This window comes from Trachypithecus francoisi, unplaced genomic scaffold (genome assembly GCF_009764315.1).
Source record: "Trachypithecus francoisi isolate TF-2019V2 unplaced genomic scaffold, Tfra_2.0 Lachesis_group8, whole genome shotgun sequence".
NCBI classification, from domain to species: Eukaryota; Metazoa; Chordata; class Mammalia; order Primates; family Cercopithecidae; genus Trachypithecus; species Trachypithecus francoisi.
In genome coordinates this window covers 90,326,867-90,343,969 of record NW_022681473.1, presented here as the reverse complement: position 1 = coordinate 90,343,969, position 17,103 = coordinate 90,326,867, and the positions used below count along the sequence as shown (strand labels likewise).

The window sequence follows — 17,103 nt, the reverse complement described above, 5'->3', positions numbered from 1 at the left end:
GATGAGTAAGTATTGAATGAATGAAGGGATAACAAGGTGAACGTTAAATGACTTACACAAAGTTTCACAACTAGTAAGAGCTTGTGGGGATGTGACCCAGTCTGTCTGACTTAAAAACCAAGGATTTTCTTAAGATTCTGCACTACCTTTCACACATAATTGTTTGCATCTCTCCACCTACCATAATTTGGTTATTACACGCATCATTCCTCTGAACTTGCCCTTGCCAAGGCCATCATTTACTTCCAAGTTTCTTAATTCACTGGTATGTATTGGCTCGTATTTTACTTGATTTTGACATTGTTGTCCATTTTCTCCTTCCTCTATTTGTCTTGTCTCTTTGTCCCTATGATTTATATTTACCTGGGTTTTCACATAGTAGCTTTTGGTCTCTGATAGCAACTTCACATCTACTTTGCAAATTCCTCCTCCTCTTCAATGTTGATGTTTCCCAGCATTCCATTCTAACATCTTCCCCTTGCTATTCTTCACAGACTCTTAGTTTTGTTTTTTGTTTTTGTTTTTTTTTTTTTTGAGACCGTCTCACTCTGTTCCCAGGCTCGAATGTAGTGACGCAATCTTGGCTCACTGCAACCTCCCCCTCCTGGGTTCAAGAGATTCTACTGCCTCAGCCTACTGAGTAGCTGGGACTACAGGTGCGCACCACCATGCCCAGATAATTTTTGTATTTTTAGTGAAGACGAGGCTTCCTCATGTTGGCCAGGCTGGTCTTGAACTCCTGACCTCAAGTGATCTGCCAACCTTGTCTTCCAAAATGCTGGGAATACAGGTGTGAACCACTATGCCTGGCCTTCACAGACTCTTGAATTTAATTCACACCTGACTTTAAAATGCGAACAGTACTCAAATCTAGATGTCAAGGCCAATGTTTCTCTCCTGAGCTGCACAGCTACACAACTGTTTGCTTACTGGATACTTCTCTCTAGAGAACCCTAAATGTTATTCCTTTACGAGCAATCCACTTCTCTCCACATCTTCCTGATTATATAAACATGGTCAGGAATGTGATTGCATGATCATTCTCTATTAGGGGGACCACAAAATTTATCATCTAAACCAGGACAATTTTGAGGGTAAAAAGACCTCATTAATAACTACTTTGGCACTCTAAGTATAACTTGGAGCTCTGTTAGTCTAACTACAGTATACAGTGTTCCTCTGATGGGTCACTCAATTAAACATTACAATTGGCAATCTTCTTTGCCTTCTCGTTCTCATTTTTCATAACAAGTCGACTGTCAAGTTCTGTAGATCCTGTCTCCTTCCTATCTTTTGAATATATACACACCCCTTCCTGTCTCTATTATTGCCTTGTATAAGACCTTTCTTATTTCTTGTCAAGATTACTGTTACTGTCTCATCTGCTTTATTAGCAAGCCACTAGTCACAGTGTCCTCTAAAACACTCTACGTTTTCCTGAATGGTCTTTTTAAAGAGACATCTTATCCTGTCCCTTTCCTGCTATGACCCTTTGATGGATATGCATCACTTGTAGCGTAAGAGTTAAACTCCTTCCCATAGCATCAGAAAGCATTTGTTCCAAACCTGTCCCACCGTGTCTCCCTCTTGCACTCTAGAACTGTCCTGGCATGTAGTAAGCACTCACTGAACAGTGAATGAAATTGGATTTTAAAATATAAGCCCAGACACCAAGAATTTATCTCCACAAACTTACACAAATGTGAAGTGACTATATTTTTATATTAGGATGCATGTGTAAGAAACATAGGTTAAGTCTGTGGGACAAATTATAGTGAAATACAATTTCATCTTACAATTTATAAATCCAAATATGTATTATATAAAACTCAGTTGATTAGAACTTTTCTCACATTCGAAGAGTGAAGGCAGAATATTTGTTTCAAAATGGCAAAATACGGCCATCAAGAAACCCGAGAATGTCTCAGTCAGCTGACGGAAGTATCAGTGCCGAAAAGAGCCTGGCTTTTGGCAGGCATTCAGTATTTAGGGGAGCAAAATACAAGAGATTTAGTTTGTATTGGTTGGTTGTCTCTGTACAATGACAATTCACCTATTTGCTCATTTTATATTTGCAGATATATATGTACATGCATGCAAACTGCTTTAATCATGTTGGCCAGTCAGATCACTTCAGGTAACTATTATTTCAATGAGCCGAACTAAAGCTGGTGCAGAAAATCTGAACACCTGACTGACAAAAAATGTTACTTTTTTTGTCAGGTGTTGAAGAGTTCTACAGGTTAGCAAGCCACCATATGAAAAGCATAAGAGAAAAGAAACTAAACTGCTTTTCAATGTCTAAAAGAAATTTTATAAATGTCAATCACACTAATTAGAGAAAGTCTAAGATAGAAAAGTGATTGGTATAAGCTACTTAAATAATCCCATCCAATAATAGTGATAATAGTGATTGAATATTACTACAATAGTGCAGAATATTTCAATAAGAGCGTGAATGAAATTAGCTTTTCTTTAAGAGGAAGGACATTTTATAGCTGTGTTTTACAGTTTTCAAAAATACTGAAAAATAATTTTGTTAGCTGAATACATTTAATTCTCTATTATTTGCAAATGTATTTACTATTAATATTAACTAGGATTAAAAATTATACTGAAAACATTTGTCATTGTCTTTTTGACTCCAAATACCAGCATATTAGCAAAACAAGCTTTGCTTTTCCTAACTACTGGATTTTGTCCTTTTCACTGGAGACTCTTTTGAGTCCAAATCATTACTCAACCATCCGAAGGCTTATGCAATCTCCAAGCACAACAAGCTCTTACATATTAGATCAATGGTGGAAAAGGAAAACTACGCAACCTCTATGCTCCAAAGATGTTTGTGTTGAATATTTGTGTATTTTAACACTTGGAAACATTCAGAAGTGGCCATATGCTAAAAATAGACATTTACATCAATTTAGAATCTACGTGGATCACAAGGGTAGTGCAGTGAGAAATGTGAAGATAGAGCACATTAATACTGCTTCAACTCTCAAATAAACTAACAATATATTAGAAACATGCTCAAGGTATTCGCTGAGCTTTATTTTCCCATTGCATTTGGGACAGTGACAGTACTTGCATCTTTTCCAAGAGCATAGGCAGAAAACTCTCAAACTTTCCTCTCTTGCTAGTAAGAATCACTAAAGATTTGCGCTTAGACAGAATTTAGAGATACTTTATCAAAGGTGCCTAAATTAGTTTCTATCCAGGTAAAAACTGGTTTCTTCAGGTTACTTTCAACCATTTGAAACAAACAAACCAATCATACTTTACAACTAGCTAAAAGGTAAGTTAGTTTTGATGTTGGCTGGAATGAAATTATATAGTTTGGTAGCATTGTCTATCTTATGATGATAGAAGGCTTTGGCTGGAATTAAAATAGAAACATAAATTAGTGATAACATCAACACAATCAACAAAATCTTTCAAAATATGACTCATGGAGTAAAATAAAGGTATGTGTGTGTGTGTGTGTGTGTGTGTGTGTGTGTGTGTGTGTAAAGCTAATAAACTGCTGATGTAGGCTCTTATATCTAATTTTATAGATGAAAGAACTTCACTTTGTTGTGATTTGCCCCCTCTGTTTGCTAACATGCTTTTATTTCTGTATATGAATAATATAATTTGTTAGGGCTAGCTTCCTGGGTGTGTGAGCTGTGCAGTTCAAGATCTGCAAACTTCCAAGTTCGGGGCCCAATGCTTAGATTAATGCCTTTCTGTCACTGTCTTGAAATTATTAATAATTTTCAACAAGGGGTCCTGTGTTTCCATTTGGCATTGTTCTTCATAGATTACATATCCAGCCTCATAGCTCTGCTTATGTTTTATCCTAATCTCTCATTATTTCCTCTGTGAGACTGAGAATGTACCCAGGTGAACTTCTGTGGTACATCTCACCCTAATTCCAAAGGTGCCTCACACTGGAGGACTAGTGGATGTAGAGCTGGCTGAGGGCTGAGACCTCAGCTTCCTCACCTCTCCACTCAGAGTGCCGACTTCAGTGCCTGACACAGAGCAGGTGCTGATTGAATAGGTGGGTGAACAAAGGAATAGCAAATTATAAGCAAATACCAGTAGACTTATTTTATTGACAACACGGTCAAAATTTTAATGATTTTAGTTTTGCAGTGAAAAGTGGCTGAGTTGGGAGAGAGTAAAGTTAGATATTCAAGGAAATAAATAATTATTGGAAATAATAAATGGAACTGAATTGATTGGGCAGATGAAGAAAGTTCAGTTGAAAGCCAGGTTGAAATCTGCTAGGAATAAGAAGTGATAGGGTGGGGTTCAAGGCGGATGGTTAAAAGCAGTTAGATGTCTCCCAACAAGTGACATCTTGAGGTTAATTCATTCGTTTCAAATTCAACTATTAACAAAGACACTTTGGATTCATCTTGTAAATTGTAATTCAGGAAATGAAAATCATTCAAATTTGAGGAAAGGCTGCGTATTCAGAAGGACTCAAGAGATTATTGATTATTCTTTGACTATTCCCAGAGTTCCTTGACCTACTGTTTTGCATTAAGAAGCAGAGTAAAACGAATAGAGAAGTTGTATGAGAAAGTGAATTTTTATCACTTCTTCTGCCTCCGGGCAGAATAGAAAGATCATGCTGTCATTCCTAGTTACCCTAGCTTAGATAAGCACATCTTATTCTTTAAACAGTTTTCTACTCTTATAATTACCTTGGAAAACATATTTCTAACATTAATTTCTGAAAAATAAAATAACAAAAAAATATTCCTTTCTCCAGAGTCTTTTACTTTGTGTTTGATCACTTTTGATACTGTCTGGGAATACTGGTTCTTAACAACTTGTATATCCTCAGTGAGATTCTCTCTTACATATCTACCTCCCTTTCCCTAATAGCATGATCGAGTTCTACTCATCTTTAAAAAGGTTCCCTATAGCCATATTTAGTCTTGCTTTCTCTATTGTTACAGCACACTTAAGTGACTAAAATGGTGCACAGATGTCCAGGTGTGGCTTTGATTTCCTTTTATATTTCAGCAAAATAATGTTTTCGAACATAATCATTCTGTTATGGTTTTCCAGATTATGCCTGGTGCTGTGATAATGCTGGTTCACTGAATATTAAATTTGGGAGAGCAAGTGACTTTATACTTCAGCTAACTATTTATGAAAAAAGCAATCTTTGGAGAAAGGTGATCATGGTGGAATAGAGGTGAAAAATAGCACTGGCGTTCACAAGCAAAATGAGGCAAAAGTGCAAACAAGCAGTTGAGGAAAAAATAGTCCATAAAGTAGTGAATGGGGAGAGTATCAGGAAACATTACTACTCAGAAACACTCAGATTCTAAACAGGCAATGATGACGCCATGTGGCTACACACCTGTGTTCCAATTTAGTGTTCATGTGGGGCAAGGTTGAAGAATTGCAGGATTTGGTAAAAATGTACAAAAGAATTTTATAGACTATCTCTCATGGGAAGGAAGACAATAAAAAAGTTGCTCCCATCCATCAAAGAGAATATATTTTTTTTCCCTTAAATTTCCACTGAAATAGAATAATAAGAACATAATCCTTGCTACCCAAGCATGTTCCTTGTGATGAAGACATTGAGCAAAGTGAACTGCTCAGCCAAACTACTTTTAGTATTCTACTAAAAGATGAATGGGGAAATTGTTTTTACTATCCCCATCTTTCTGTGACACATATTTGAATAATTGTGCTTTAAGTATTCTGCTGCCAGAATTGTAGCCATCATCAGAAAAGCTCCATCTAGAATGCTCAGCTTCGGTCTTGTGGCATATACTATTAGAATACCATGAGTTTACAGACCAACAAATAGAGGAGTGTGAGAAGGGAGACTGGCAGAGTAAAACTATTTTGAGTTTTATTTCACAAGCCAACATTAAAAACAGCAATATTCAAACATCAAAGCTTGTTGAATTACCAGGAGCTGTAAACTTACACAATTTTTTAAAAGAGAACCAGAACTCTTAGTTCAGTGTTTAAATCTGTCTAAGACTCACCAGGAAGAAATGGCAAGATATTTTTACTAATTTTAGAAAAGTAATGCAAATATATAATGGAAAAGTGGTGACGTGATGAAACTCACTTCAAGTGAAAGCTTAAGCTGAATGTTACATGAATATTCAGACAAAAGGAACCTGTTTGAAATTGCTATTGGGTATAATCCCAACATTTATGCATTTTATCATCTCCTAGGCATAAAGCCAAAGGCTAAAAGAGCAGTACATGAAAGCTGAACTTGAATTATATTCTAAACCCTGTTGAGTTTAATTTTACTTACAAAGCAGATTGTTACTTTGCCACTTAAATTTGCCTCCTATAGTCCAGTAAAAATACCTGGTTTCTTATCAGTCTCTAAATTGTGATATTCATTTGGAAAGCTCCAATTTTAAGAGCCTCATTCTAAATTACTAGGCAAGTACACACAATAAATATACATAATCTAAAACAGATCACAGCAAGAGGAGAAAGCAATTTTCTATGAATTTGACTGAGTGTAGGGTTTGCAGTTCCGTGAGCCTTGTAACTTCAGAAGGCACAAAGAGAACTTTTTAGCTAAATGGAATAGAATGTATTGAAAGGATGAATACTTTTAAAAAGTAAGGTAACACAGATATACATTCTAGATATACATTTGAAGAAAAGATCAAGTAGCCTTCTGAACAGAAACACACAAAACATGAACAAACTACCAATCACCCAGATAATACACTTCTTTAAAAACATTTTACTTGAACCAATGATGAATGCACTACCAAAATCCATATACATTTGGTGATATATATAACTAAAACATAGAGATGATGAAGCTCACTCTATGCCTTATGTTAACTGTTTAAGATTTTTAATATTTAAATTGTAAGAGTTCAGATGAATAAAAGACCAGTTAATCTAAAATATAATTTCTTGCTATAGATATTTTTGTTTTATCTGTACAGACCATACAAGGGATCTAAGCATGCAATACTCATACTACTCAAGATATAATTGTGTAAGATGAAAAATGAAGAGGCACCTGGTGGGATTCTGGTAATGTTCTAGTTTTTGAATGATAGTTATATGGTGTGTTTACTTTGTCATTGTTCATTAAGTTATACCTCTGTATGCTTATGATTGGTGAAAATGTAGAAATATTGTACTTCAAGAAAAGCAAAAAGAAAACAAAAGAAGGAAGGAGGAAAGGAAGGAAAGAGGGACGGAAGAAAGAAGGAAAGAAGGAAGGAAATTCATGCTATGATCTCTATTTCCCATACTGTGGAATACTGTGCTAAAGGAAAGGGGTGCTCTAGTCATTTGCTTAAGATGTAGCTTCCTAGGATTGCAGAGTTTGGTGTCCTGTTTGATAATTGGAAACCATTTAACTGTCATTTCTGCACAGAGAGGTTGTATGTTGACATTTTCAGACTTTAAAAAAATCCTTGTCACTTAACCATTGCAAATGTCACCATCTTATACATGCAGTTTTTCTGTATTTGGAAGTCCAACTTAGAAGTAGTGGAAGAAAAAAATGCCTGGGGCTTCCACTAGCTTTTCATTTGAAAAACATATATACACACAAACAAATTTTATCTCTGTAGTCCAAGTGACTTAGTAGCTCTACTGTTTAGATTATCTCCTTGGCATTAGGTTAGTTAAACACTTAGTGACAACTTACTACTAAAGGTATTTTGGACTCTGAAGTTAGTTCGGTGGTTTTCGTCTGTTACTAAGGAGCAGTTTTCCATGTAATTTTTTCAAAGGCAAAAGGTTAAGCAAAAATAACATATATTGTAAAATTGAAAGTAAAATGCACAGTACTGATGTGCTCAAAGTCCATGCATTTAAATTCCTTTGTATGATAATTTATGGTGATCATGTCTTCAGACTGCACTATTAGCATACTCACCCCTAACAAGAAGTTCTGCCTCATCTGACACACTGTCTGCTGTGGTCTGTACCCTGCAGCCATATCTCCCAGCATGCATCAGAAGGATGTTCCTGATCATTAAATCTGCAGAGGATGCTTGCTGAAAGAGGGATGAAGTGCCAGTTTAAAATGTTGCACATCTGCCTAGTTCAAGGTGGTTTAAGGGGGAACTTTGCATATTCAGTAAAAAGACACATTTTTGGCCTTATAGTTTATCTAACAACAATTCAGAAATCAAACATGGCCTTTTTTAAGGAACACATAGAAGTTTTGTTTTTAACAATTGCTAATAAAGGGGTTGAACATTTAATATTGCATATAATGATTTAGCAGCTAAGATATTTAAAAATATTTAAGTACGTACAAACTCGTATCTTTAAAAGTATTGGAGAAATAATCACTGAGCAGAAATGTTGCTTTGCTATTCAGAGACAGATGTTTTTGTGTCAAGAAAATCGTATTGAAAGGAACAGCAACTTGTGGGAAATGAATTATGAAAAGATAGCCATCAAAATATTATCTCATGTGACTTTATTGAATGGCTCTTTTCCTAAGAACACTGTAGGCAACAGAATTAGTATGTGCTCAGTTGAAAGACTGCTGGTCCCAAAGCCATGTGTCTTTACTTAACAAAGATGTATTCCTCCCATAACCACCACCATCAGGGAGCAGGGTCAGCCTGAATCTTTGTTAATCAGTGCAGTTACAGAACACAAAGGAAGCTCCAATTACCTGATTCTTGATGGGGGCAAGACGATTAGAACATAGTTGAAGAAAAACCTGCAGTTAGGGAGATCAATGAGTACCGGGGAGGATATCTTTGAGATGTTTTAGTTCATGGGATAGGTGATGTTCCTATACTTTAAAATGTCTGGTACAAACCTTCCATTACTTAATGTTGTCTTTAATTTACTCTATTGGAAAGAAAGATTTCCTTTATCGTGATCATGTAAAGATCTGGTTGATATTTACAATAAATCAGGAGGTTTTTATTTTTCAGATAATGACATAGCAAAACTCCAATATTCCCTTCAGTTTCCATTTTGCAATCTAATGACGATCGGAATAAGATAAGATGCATGCTGCTTGAAATGACATCATCAAAGAACTCAAAAATTTTCTCTCACAATAATTGAGCACATGAAATACTATGTAATGAAAATCGTACAGAGGCATCCCGGATTACAGACCTTTAAAAAGTAATGTTTGTTTTCAGTAGGCAATATCCTGATAATTATTTAAGAATTCAGTTGTTCGCCTTTATTTTGAGATAGACCAATGGGTTTTATGAAAATCATAAAAACTAGACAAATTTCCAGATATCTTTTGAATTTTCTTTTCTTAGCATTCATAGAAAGGGTGCACAGTCATTGTAAACTTTTTATCACTCAAATCATAAATATTTATTTCAGTGAATCACTACATTATATACTGTGTTTTAGATCATTTCCTTCTGCTATTTAATTTCTGTTTTGTTTTGCTTTGCTTTTTGCCTTCCTGTTATAGTCTGAACTTCTGAGGATACTGAAGTTTTCTCTCATGAAATAATTGTTAAGACATGGTCTGGTTTAGACATTTACAAGGAAATGCTTCATAGCAAGAATGCATTAAAATGTCATAAGAATTATTTCAAGGAATGTGATATTTGTTCAGTAAATGTCCTACACTGCTAATTTCTTTGGGATAAATTGCTACTTTTAAATCCTAGCGGAATTCATTTTCTCTTCTTCACTAGACTAAGTGCTTACTTCTCTCAAATCAGAAAAAGCAACTTTGAAATCTTTGATTTTTTTTTAAATTGGGAAATAAAAGCAAACTCTAAATGTTAATAAACCACAATTTAGTTTCAAATCAATATAATTTAATACTATAGTAATAAGCTTTTTAATATTTGCCACTGTGGGTAAGATGGGCCCACTTTAGCTTCTTTCTCTCTGGATTTTTTAGGTCTTTTAATGGGGTACACAATTAATCAGGAATTGCTGTGAACACCATGGGCCCAGAATAGGTCCTATGTCTAAAGGTAAATCTAAGGTGAGGCCTCAGAAAATCAGGGAGGATTTGATTTTTTTTTTTTTTTTCCTAGAAATAGCACTATGGGAAAGATAATGCCTTTTGTTGTTGATGTTGTTGTGTTGCATTTTTTTTTATTTGCTTGCTTGTTTTTTTAATATCACAAATCATACTGGTGGCAGTTTAACAGCAGAAAAGTACTGATTATAAGTGATTTTTCAGGCTCACATTTTTGAAAAATGTCATAAAATCACATTCCTGTAATTAATAACTGATAGTCTCATTTTCCAGACTTTTGTCTTCCCAAATAATTTATTTATTTATATCCTGGACAAAATTTCTCAAACCTCTTTCTTTCCATGGAATTACAGTGAAAAAAAGTTTAATGGAATAAAGAAGAGATGTCATTAAAATCACATAAATGTCCAAGGAATTCAGGAAAGCGAGATATAGATGATCTTTTCTGTGTTGTCCTTTACTTGGTTCTTGCAATTAATAGTGTGCAGTGCTCTAGAAACTGGCCAAAGCTCCATCACCATCTATCAGAAGCAAAAAGTCTACAGCCTGTGGCATATCTATCAATATCAAGACCATTTGAGGAGTTAAAATCATCTCATTTTGGGCCCAATTCTTCTCTTTTAGATTATATCTGCATCATATTTTTAACATCCTAAACAGGAAAGATTAAAAGTTAAAATGAATGGGACTGTGAACACTAAACCTAAATTACCCTTTAAGTAGATTTACTGATCTTTCAAGAGAAGTAATGAGAGGAATTCATGTGGGAGCCCATTATACTAAATCTCAGCTCACAGTATGCAGTTCCTGAGACAGAACCTCCACAATTTAGTGCACTTTTAATGAAATGGTTACTTAAAGCAGATACTTGCTTTCTTAAACTTAAACCTCATTTTCACTTTTTATCTCTTAGGAATTACTCTCTCTTTTCTTGCTTTCTCTGACACGTGCTTTATTTTCTGTCATTTTTTTTGTTCTGCTTCGTTGACCTTATGAACAAATGGTGCTACTTGTTGCTTCGAATGAATTTTGAGACCACTAGTGCTTAACACAGTGCTCCGAAACCTTGCATAGTACCTGCCACGTAGTGGGGAGCTTAACACATATTTGTTGAATGAATAAATAAATGAAGGCTTTTTAAGAAACAGGATGTATATTCACTCTCTGTGAGAGCAGCAACATGGCTATGTCATTTACATGTCTTGGTCACATAGTTTCATTAGAGCAACTGCTAGATTACTGTGACATTTATTAGTGACTGAAATAAAACCGGAAAATGCTGTCTTTCCACCCAAGTCCAATTCTTAGTTCTCATTTTGACTAAGTGTCCTGCTCATCCAACATACGACTGCCAATTATATTCCTAAATAATGAAAGCTAATTTAGCATTGCTGTTCAAAGTGTCTGCCGGCTCTTGTTGCCTTTAGAATATAGTCCAAACTTATTGTGACATAGCTCTTTAGAGCATGATTCTACCTCCTGCAACTTCATCCTGTCATTCTCCAACATCAACCTCACACTTACCTAGACATAGGCATACTTCCCATAGCCTGTTTGCATCGCTTTTTTTGTTCTGTTGCAGGTGCTGTTTCTTTTTTCTTTTCCTGGAAAGATTCTTTTAGACACAGCTTAGAGGTTTTTCTGGACTCTCTCTCCCTAGGCTTCCTTAGCTTCGCCTGTTTATGCTCCAGTGTCACTTTGTTCATGTCTCTGAACTCGCACTTGCCATTTCTGAACAACTCCCCCAAGGTCCACGCTGGGCATTCCCAGAGGCGAGCTAGCACTAGTGCAGCCCAGGATCATTAAGCAAGCTGACGAATGCATGAAGGCTTGCTTCCTTTCCTGTGTATGGCTGACAATACCTCTAGCCCTCCTGCCCCTTTTCCTCTCTAATAAGTTAGGAAAATAGAGAAAGACCATGGAGAAAGACAGTGGAAAAAACACCTCAAAAGTATATATGGGTTCTAGTATGACAGAATTGTGTGAATCCCTGCTCCACCACTTATTAGATATTCACCTTGGGAAAATTACTCTATTGCTCAGAGCTTCTCTCAGAGTTTCAGTGTGCTAATGTGAGTAAAGCCCATAGCAGTGTGTCTGGCATATAGTAAGTGTCTGATAAAATTTATCTGTTGAAGGGCACTATAATTGCACTCTTAGCCAAGAGGAAGGTTTTTAAATTGGTATTAACTCCCTCAGCAAACTGGATATCAATATTTTCCATAGCTAGAGTAAGCTTTTTGATAAATACCTAGCTTTATTTTAGATATAAATATTCCTCACGTTCTTTCTCTCTTACTGTAAAAAAGCATTAAACTCAGAAAATGAAGTCCTCAATTCCAGCCTTGGTTTAGAAACTTGCTGGCCCTGGGACTCTGGTTAAGTCACCTTATTGGGATAATAACACCTTCACTGTCTCTCTCATAACATATTGGTGTTTGGGAGTGGGGGGGAAAATGTACATACATGAACTAGTAGGAAGTGCTTCAAAAGCATAAATACTTACTCTTAAAGCATTTTTTCCCAAAGGTGATAGCAGAATGCTGCAAGCACAGTGAGAAGCTGAGAATGCATGGGGAAGAAACCAATTGATGAACAAAGGAACTTAATGTGGTGTTCTTGTAAATAGGGAACTTGTGCTGAATGACCTGCTCAGAAGGCTGCTGGCTATGGCAGCTTCTGTTCTTTCATTTAGGGTTTATTTAAGTGTCTCAAGGTGTTCATCACAAGGCATCTCTAGCATCCTTAGCCTCCAACCTATCCATCAACCATTCTTCTCTGTAAGGCAAAGTAATATGGCATATCAAGTCTATGAGATTTAGTTTTCTAAATCTTATCTGGCATAAAAAACTGGGTATCAGCCATGAAACAGAGATTTTTATATAGGTTTAATGTTCATTGACATAAAACCTTAGAGGTAAAAGATTTTCCTAGTAACAGTATTTCTTTTTCCAAGAGGATAATTTTTTTTTTTTTTTTTTTAAATTGAGATGGAGTCTTGCCCTGTCCCCCAGGCTGAAGTGCAGTGGCACGATCTCGGCTCACTGCAAGCTCTGCCTCCCAGGTTCACACCATTCTCCTACCTCAGCCTCCCATGCAGCTGGGACTACAGGTGCCTGCCACCACGCCCAACTTTTGTGTGTGTGTGTATGTGTGCTTTTAGTAGAGACAGGGTTTCACTGTGTTAGCCAGTATGGTCTCGATCTCCCGACCTCGTGATCTACCCGCCTCGGCCTCCCAAAGTGCTGGGATTACAGGCGTGAGCTACCGTGCCTGGCTGATAATTTGTTTAAAGTACCCTAGTATGATAAGGAAATAATACACAGACATTCTTTTTCTTTTTATAGTTTTTCCTTTACTACTCATAGAATAGGGTTTAAAGATGATACTGGTTTTAATATTGTTTTTAGAAAATAGATGGTATTTACCTTATGTGCTTAAATAATTGAACATGTTATCAGAAGTAAAACTATGAATCATTACTAGTGAAGAAGATAGTCAAAATAACATTTGATAAAATAATATTTGACAAATTAGATCTCATAACATACATATATTGTGTGCATTATAATGAAGTATTAAACATAGCCAACGCATTGAAGACTCAAAATGAGTAAATAAGGCTCTAACATCCCAATATTGGGATCTTGATATTTAATTTTCAATCCATATTCTAATAATTTAAGTCCTAAGAAACATGCAGAAACAGTTCTACTTGTTGACATAGATTAAAGAGGAGAAACAATTGTTTTCCCTAGTGGCAAGGTAAATGGGAAGTTCTTTATCTGACATTAACACAAGTGAGTAATGCAAAAGGGCTGGTAAAATTTCTGTATTAATCTAGTGCTTCTAAGTAAAGAGAGGGCTGAAATAGATAAGGTCACATAATTTATCAATCTCATGTTTTCCTGTGCTGACTTGTAGTTCCATTCAATCTGTTGGCAAAAGTTTGTGTTACCTGCCTTATGAGGCTGTTTAACTCATCTCTCTTTATTGTGTATTCAGTATATTACTAATTACAAAAGGTATTCATTTCTGCTGTGCTAAGATATGTGGATGCAGGCATAGAATCTGCACTCAAGGAGTCTCCTGTCTAATCCAGCTTCAACAGAAGAAAGTGCTTCAAAAGCACTGGCAGGGAGTGTGGACCAGCTTTCCTCATACCTGCATCTGAGCTTTGAAGAGATGTGGGGAGAGATGGATCTGTTATTTGATAGCACGATACTCAGGCTGAGTCCAGAGAAAAGTATGTTCTCTTTTTGTGTGCCTTGCATAGTTTTAGCAATCATTGTATGAGCACTGACTCCTAAACTTGTATTTTTAATAGTAGCTTTCAAATGAGGTCTTTATATCCTCTTTGTGATCACCTCTCTGTCTCTCATGCTTATCCATCTGCTATGCCACTGCTAAGTTAATCCTTTAAAACTGATTTTATTCACAACCTCAAAAATCATCACTGGTTCCCTATTGCCTACAAGATGATCCACCTTCTTAATCTTGCATATGAAACTAGACTCAACCTATCATGTCTTTCACTATGGTGGAAAATGTACTCTCTGAACCTTCAAGTAGTTCCCCAGTGATCCACCAAAATCTACAAATTATATCTCATATGTTAAGACCTTGTTCAAGTCTTATCTCTTTCAGAAAGGTTTCACAGACCACCAGGACTGGCTACATAATCCGTGGGCCCCTGTGCATAAGAAAATGCAGGATTCTTTATTTAAGAATTAAGACTTCAAAACGGTAACAGTCAAGCACCATACCAAGTATGAGACCCTTCTCAATATGGAGCCCAATGGGTTGCATGCCCATGAGGTCCATCCTGCTCACCACTCCAATACACATTGATATCATCTCTGGTCTTCTGAAACATTAGCCTATTCTAGGAAACGTTGCTCGTTGAGACAAATATTGAGGAGCTGGCATGCATCTCTTTGTAAATTATAAAACACTTATCCTTTCCCACTTTAATGTTTATACTTTCTCTTTTATGCTTTATTGACTTGAAGTCTTTTTCTCAGTGTATGCTGATATGTAAATACAGAAATAGAATACATCTTCTTAAGGCTTGTGTTAGAAACTACAGTGATATATGTTATATTTTATAATGAATGTTTGGTGTGAGCCTATCCAGGCATTGGTATATTTATGTGTTATTTTCTCCAAATATTCTTTCTACTTTTTTCTTGGACCTCCAATGCAAACACAAAGCTCACTGACGCATATCATTAGATTCAACCTGTTCACTTTATACTGGTTTGTTAATGACAAAGGAAAGAGGACAGTATCGCAGTTGAAAGAATGGAAGTGAGGACTCCTCTAAACTTTACAGTCCTAGAGCTAGAAGGGACCATGTTGGGATTCTCAACCTCACTTTTAAATTGGCAGTTTTGTAAGTATGATGGCAAATCAGTTTAAGAGAATTCTAGGCAGGAGTAGTATTTAAACTCGCATCATTAAAGTTATGAGAAATTCCTCTCTAGTGTTTGTATGATGGATCAACTTTCTCTTGGAATCTCCTCAGTAATGACATCTTCTAAGCTGAATAACACCTGGTCCATAGGTTGGCTCAATGAGGCAGTGCTGGTAGGTAAGAAGATTTTAGCAATCGTGACAGACAATGAACATTTTTGCTTGCAGTGAATTATCCCACTGTCTAGTAATAGAATAATCTTACTATCTTTCACTAGGTCAATGCTCCATAAAATACTCTCATTGAAGTTACACGAAGGTGATAGAACTAGTCAGAACAAAATTTTACATTTATGCATTAGCTTGTGCTCTGTAAATAACTAGTAATGACATGACCACCAGGAAAGGTCTAGAATTATAACATTCTACAGTAGCTATACATTTTATGGACGCGTATAGCACATGCACAATTATGTAATTATTTAACAAGGACTTGGTAGAATATCATTTTGTCTAGACAGAAAATCACAAATATGTGACAACTTTGCAACTACGTTCTTATTGATCATACCAAGCATGGCTTTACTGTGACCCAACCAGTGACTTTTATGCCCAACCACGGTGACTGGCATAAAAGTCACTGTGTTAAAAGGAGCTGGCATAAAATATACTATCATTTTTTTATCATACTTGATCTACACATGCTACAAGATAAAGAGAGAAGATAAATTATGGCTTTCAGAAACTGATGACACAATGTTAGAGGTAACAACCAACTATAATGCGACGTGTTTTGTTAACATAGGTAATAGTACAAAAAGCCACTGCAGAAAAAAAAAATGATTTTTGTGTGGAAAGATAAACAAATTATGTAGCCTAACCAATGTCCATAGCAGTTGAGAAAACGGGGCTGAAGAGTTTAGGTAACTTGTCCATAGGCAAGCTAAATGTGGAGGCAGGAGTAAAACTTTGGGCATCTAATTTTTGATCAGGTATTCCTTCTATTCTACCGTGCCATCTGGGAAACCACTCCTTGTTTTGCTTGAACCTATAGGTAATTTCATTCACTAGCCCTACTTAATTCAAATTTGGCAAGCATAGTAATACAAAATGGCTTCACTGAGTAGTAATGGCCATAAAACTATTATCAGAAATTATTTCAATAAACCACAGGATTATTTGAAAAACTCATGCTTTTATGACTGCTTTTCATCAACTGCATCTAGGCATAAAACGCTGCATAGCCCTATGAAATGTCAGTATCACCTTTCCGATAACACCCAAGACCCATTTAATTCATTTGCTCATGCCATCATTTACTTTTATTGTGACACTTATCTAGTATTAAGAAAATTTTCAATATGTGACCCACAACTGACGTGTCCTCAGTTAGTCATGTGTAATTTATAGTAACACAGCTTTAGTGGAAAAATAATTGGCCAAATTTTACTTCCTAACTGCATAATTCAGATGAATTGATATTTTACTGATAAATTGATTTTTCTAATTTGGAGATTGTTTTGTCATATTTCTAATTTATCTTTTAAGATTAATATTATTCTGTTACACTGGCTTCCAGGATAAATTACATTTTATTCTGCTGCTATTTTTGCATTGCAGAATAGTCAGTGTCTTCACACAAATTTGGTCTCTTCCTGGCTGTGTGAAAGAATACTCAGATACCTACCTGCAGGTTTTCTAACTCCTCCTTGAAATAAGCAGAGCCCAGCCACAGAGAATATGAG

The 17,103-nt window shown here is 35.9% G+C and overlaps 1 protein-coding gene across 1 annotated transcript in view; it reads right to left on the bottom strand.

The window, feature by feature from the left end:
- CNTN5 (contactin 5) overlaps positions 1-17,103 on the bottom strand; it is a 1,344,835-nt gene that overhangs the window by 127,544 nt on the left and 1,200,188 nt on the right. Inside the window, exon 16 of the mRNA XM_033204902.1 lies at positions 7,892-8,012. Coding sequence (XP_033060793.1) covers positions 7,892-8,012 — 121 coding nt within the window. The remainder of the gene's footprint in view (positions 1-7,891; positions 8,013-17,103) is intronic.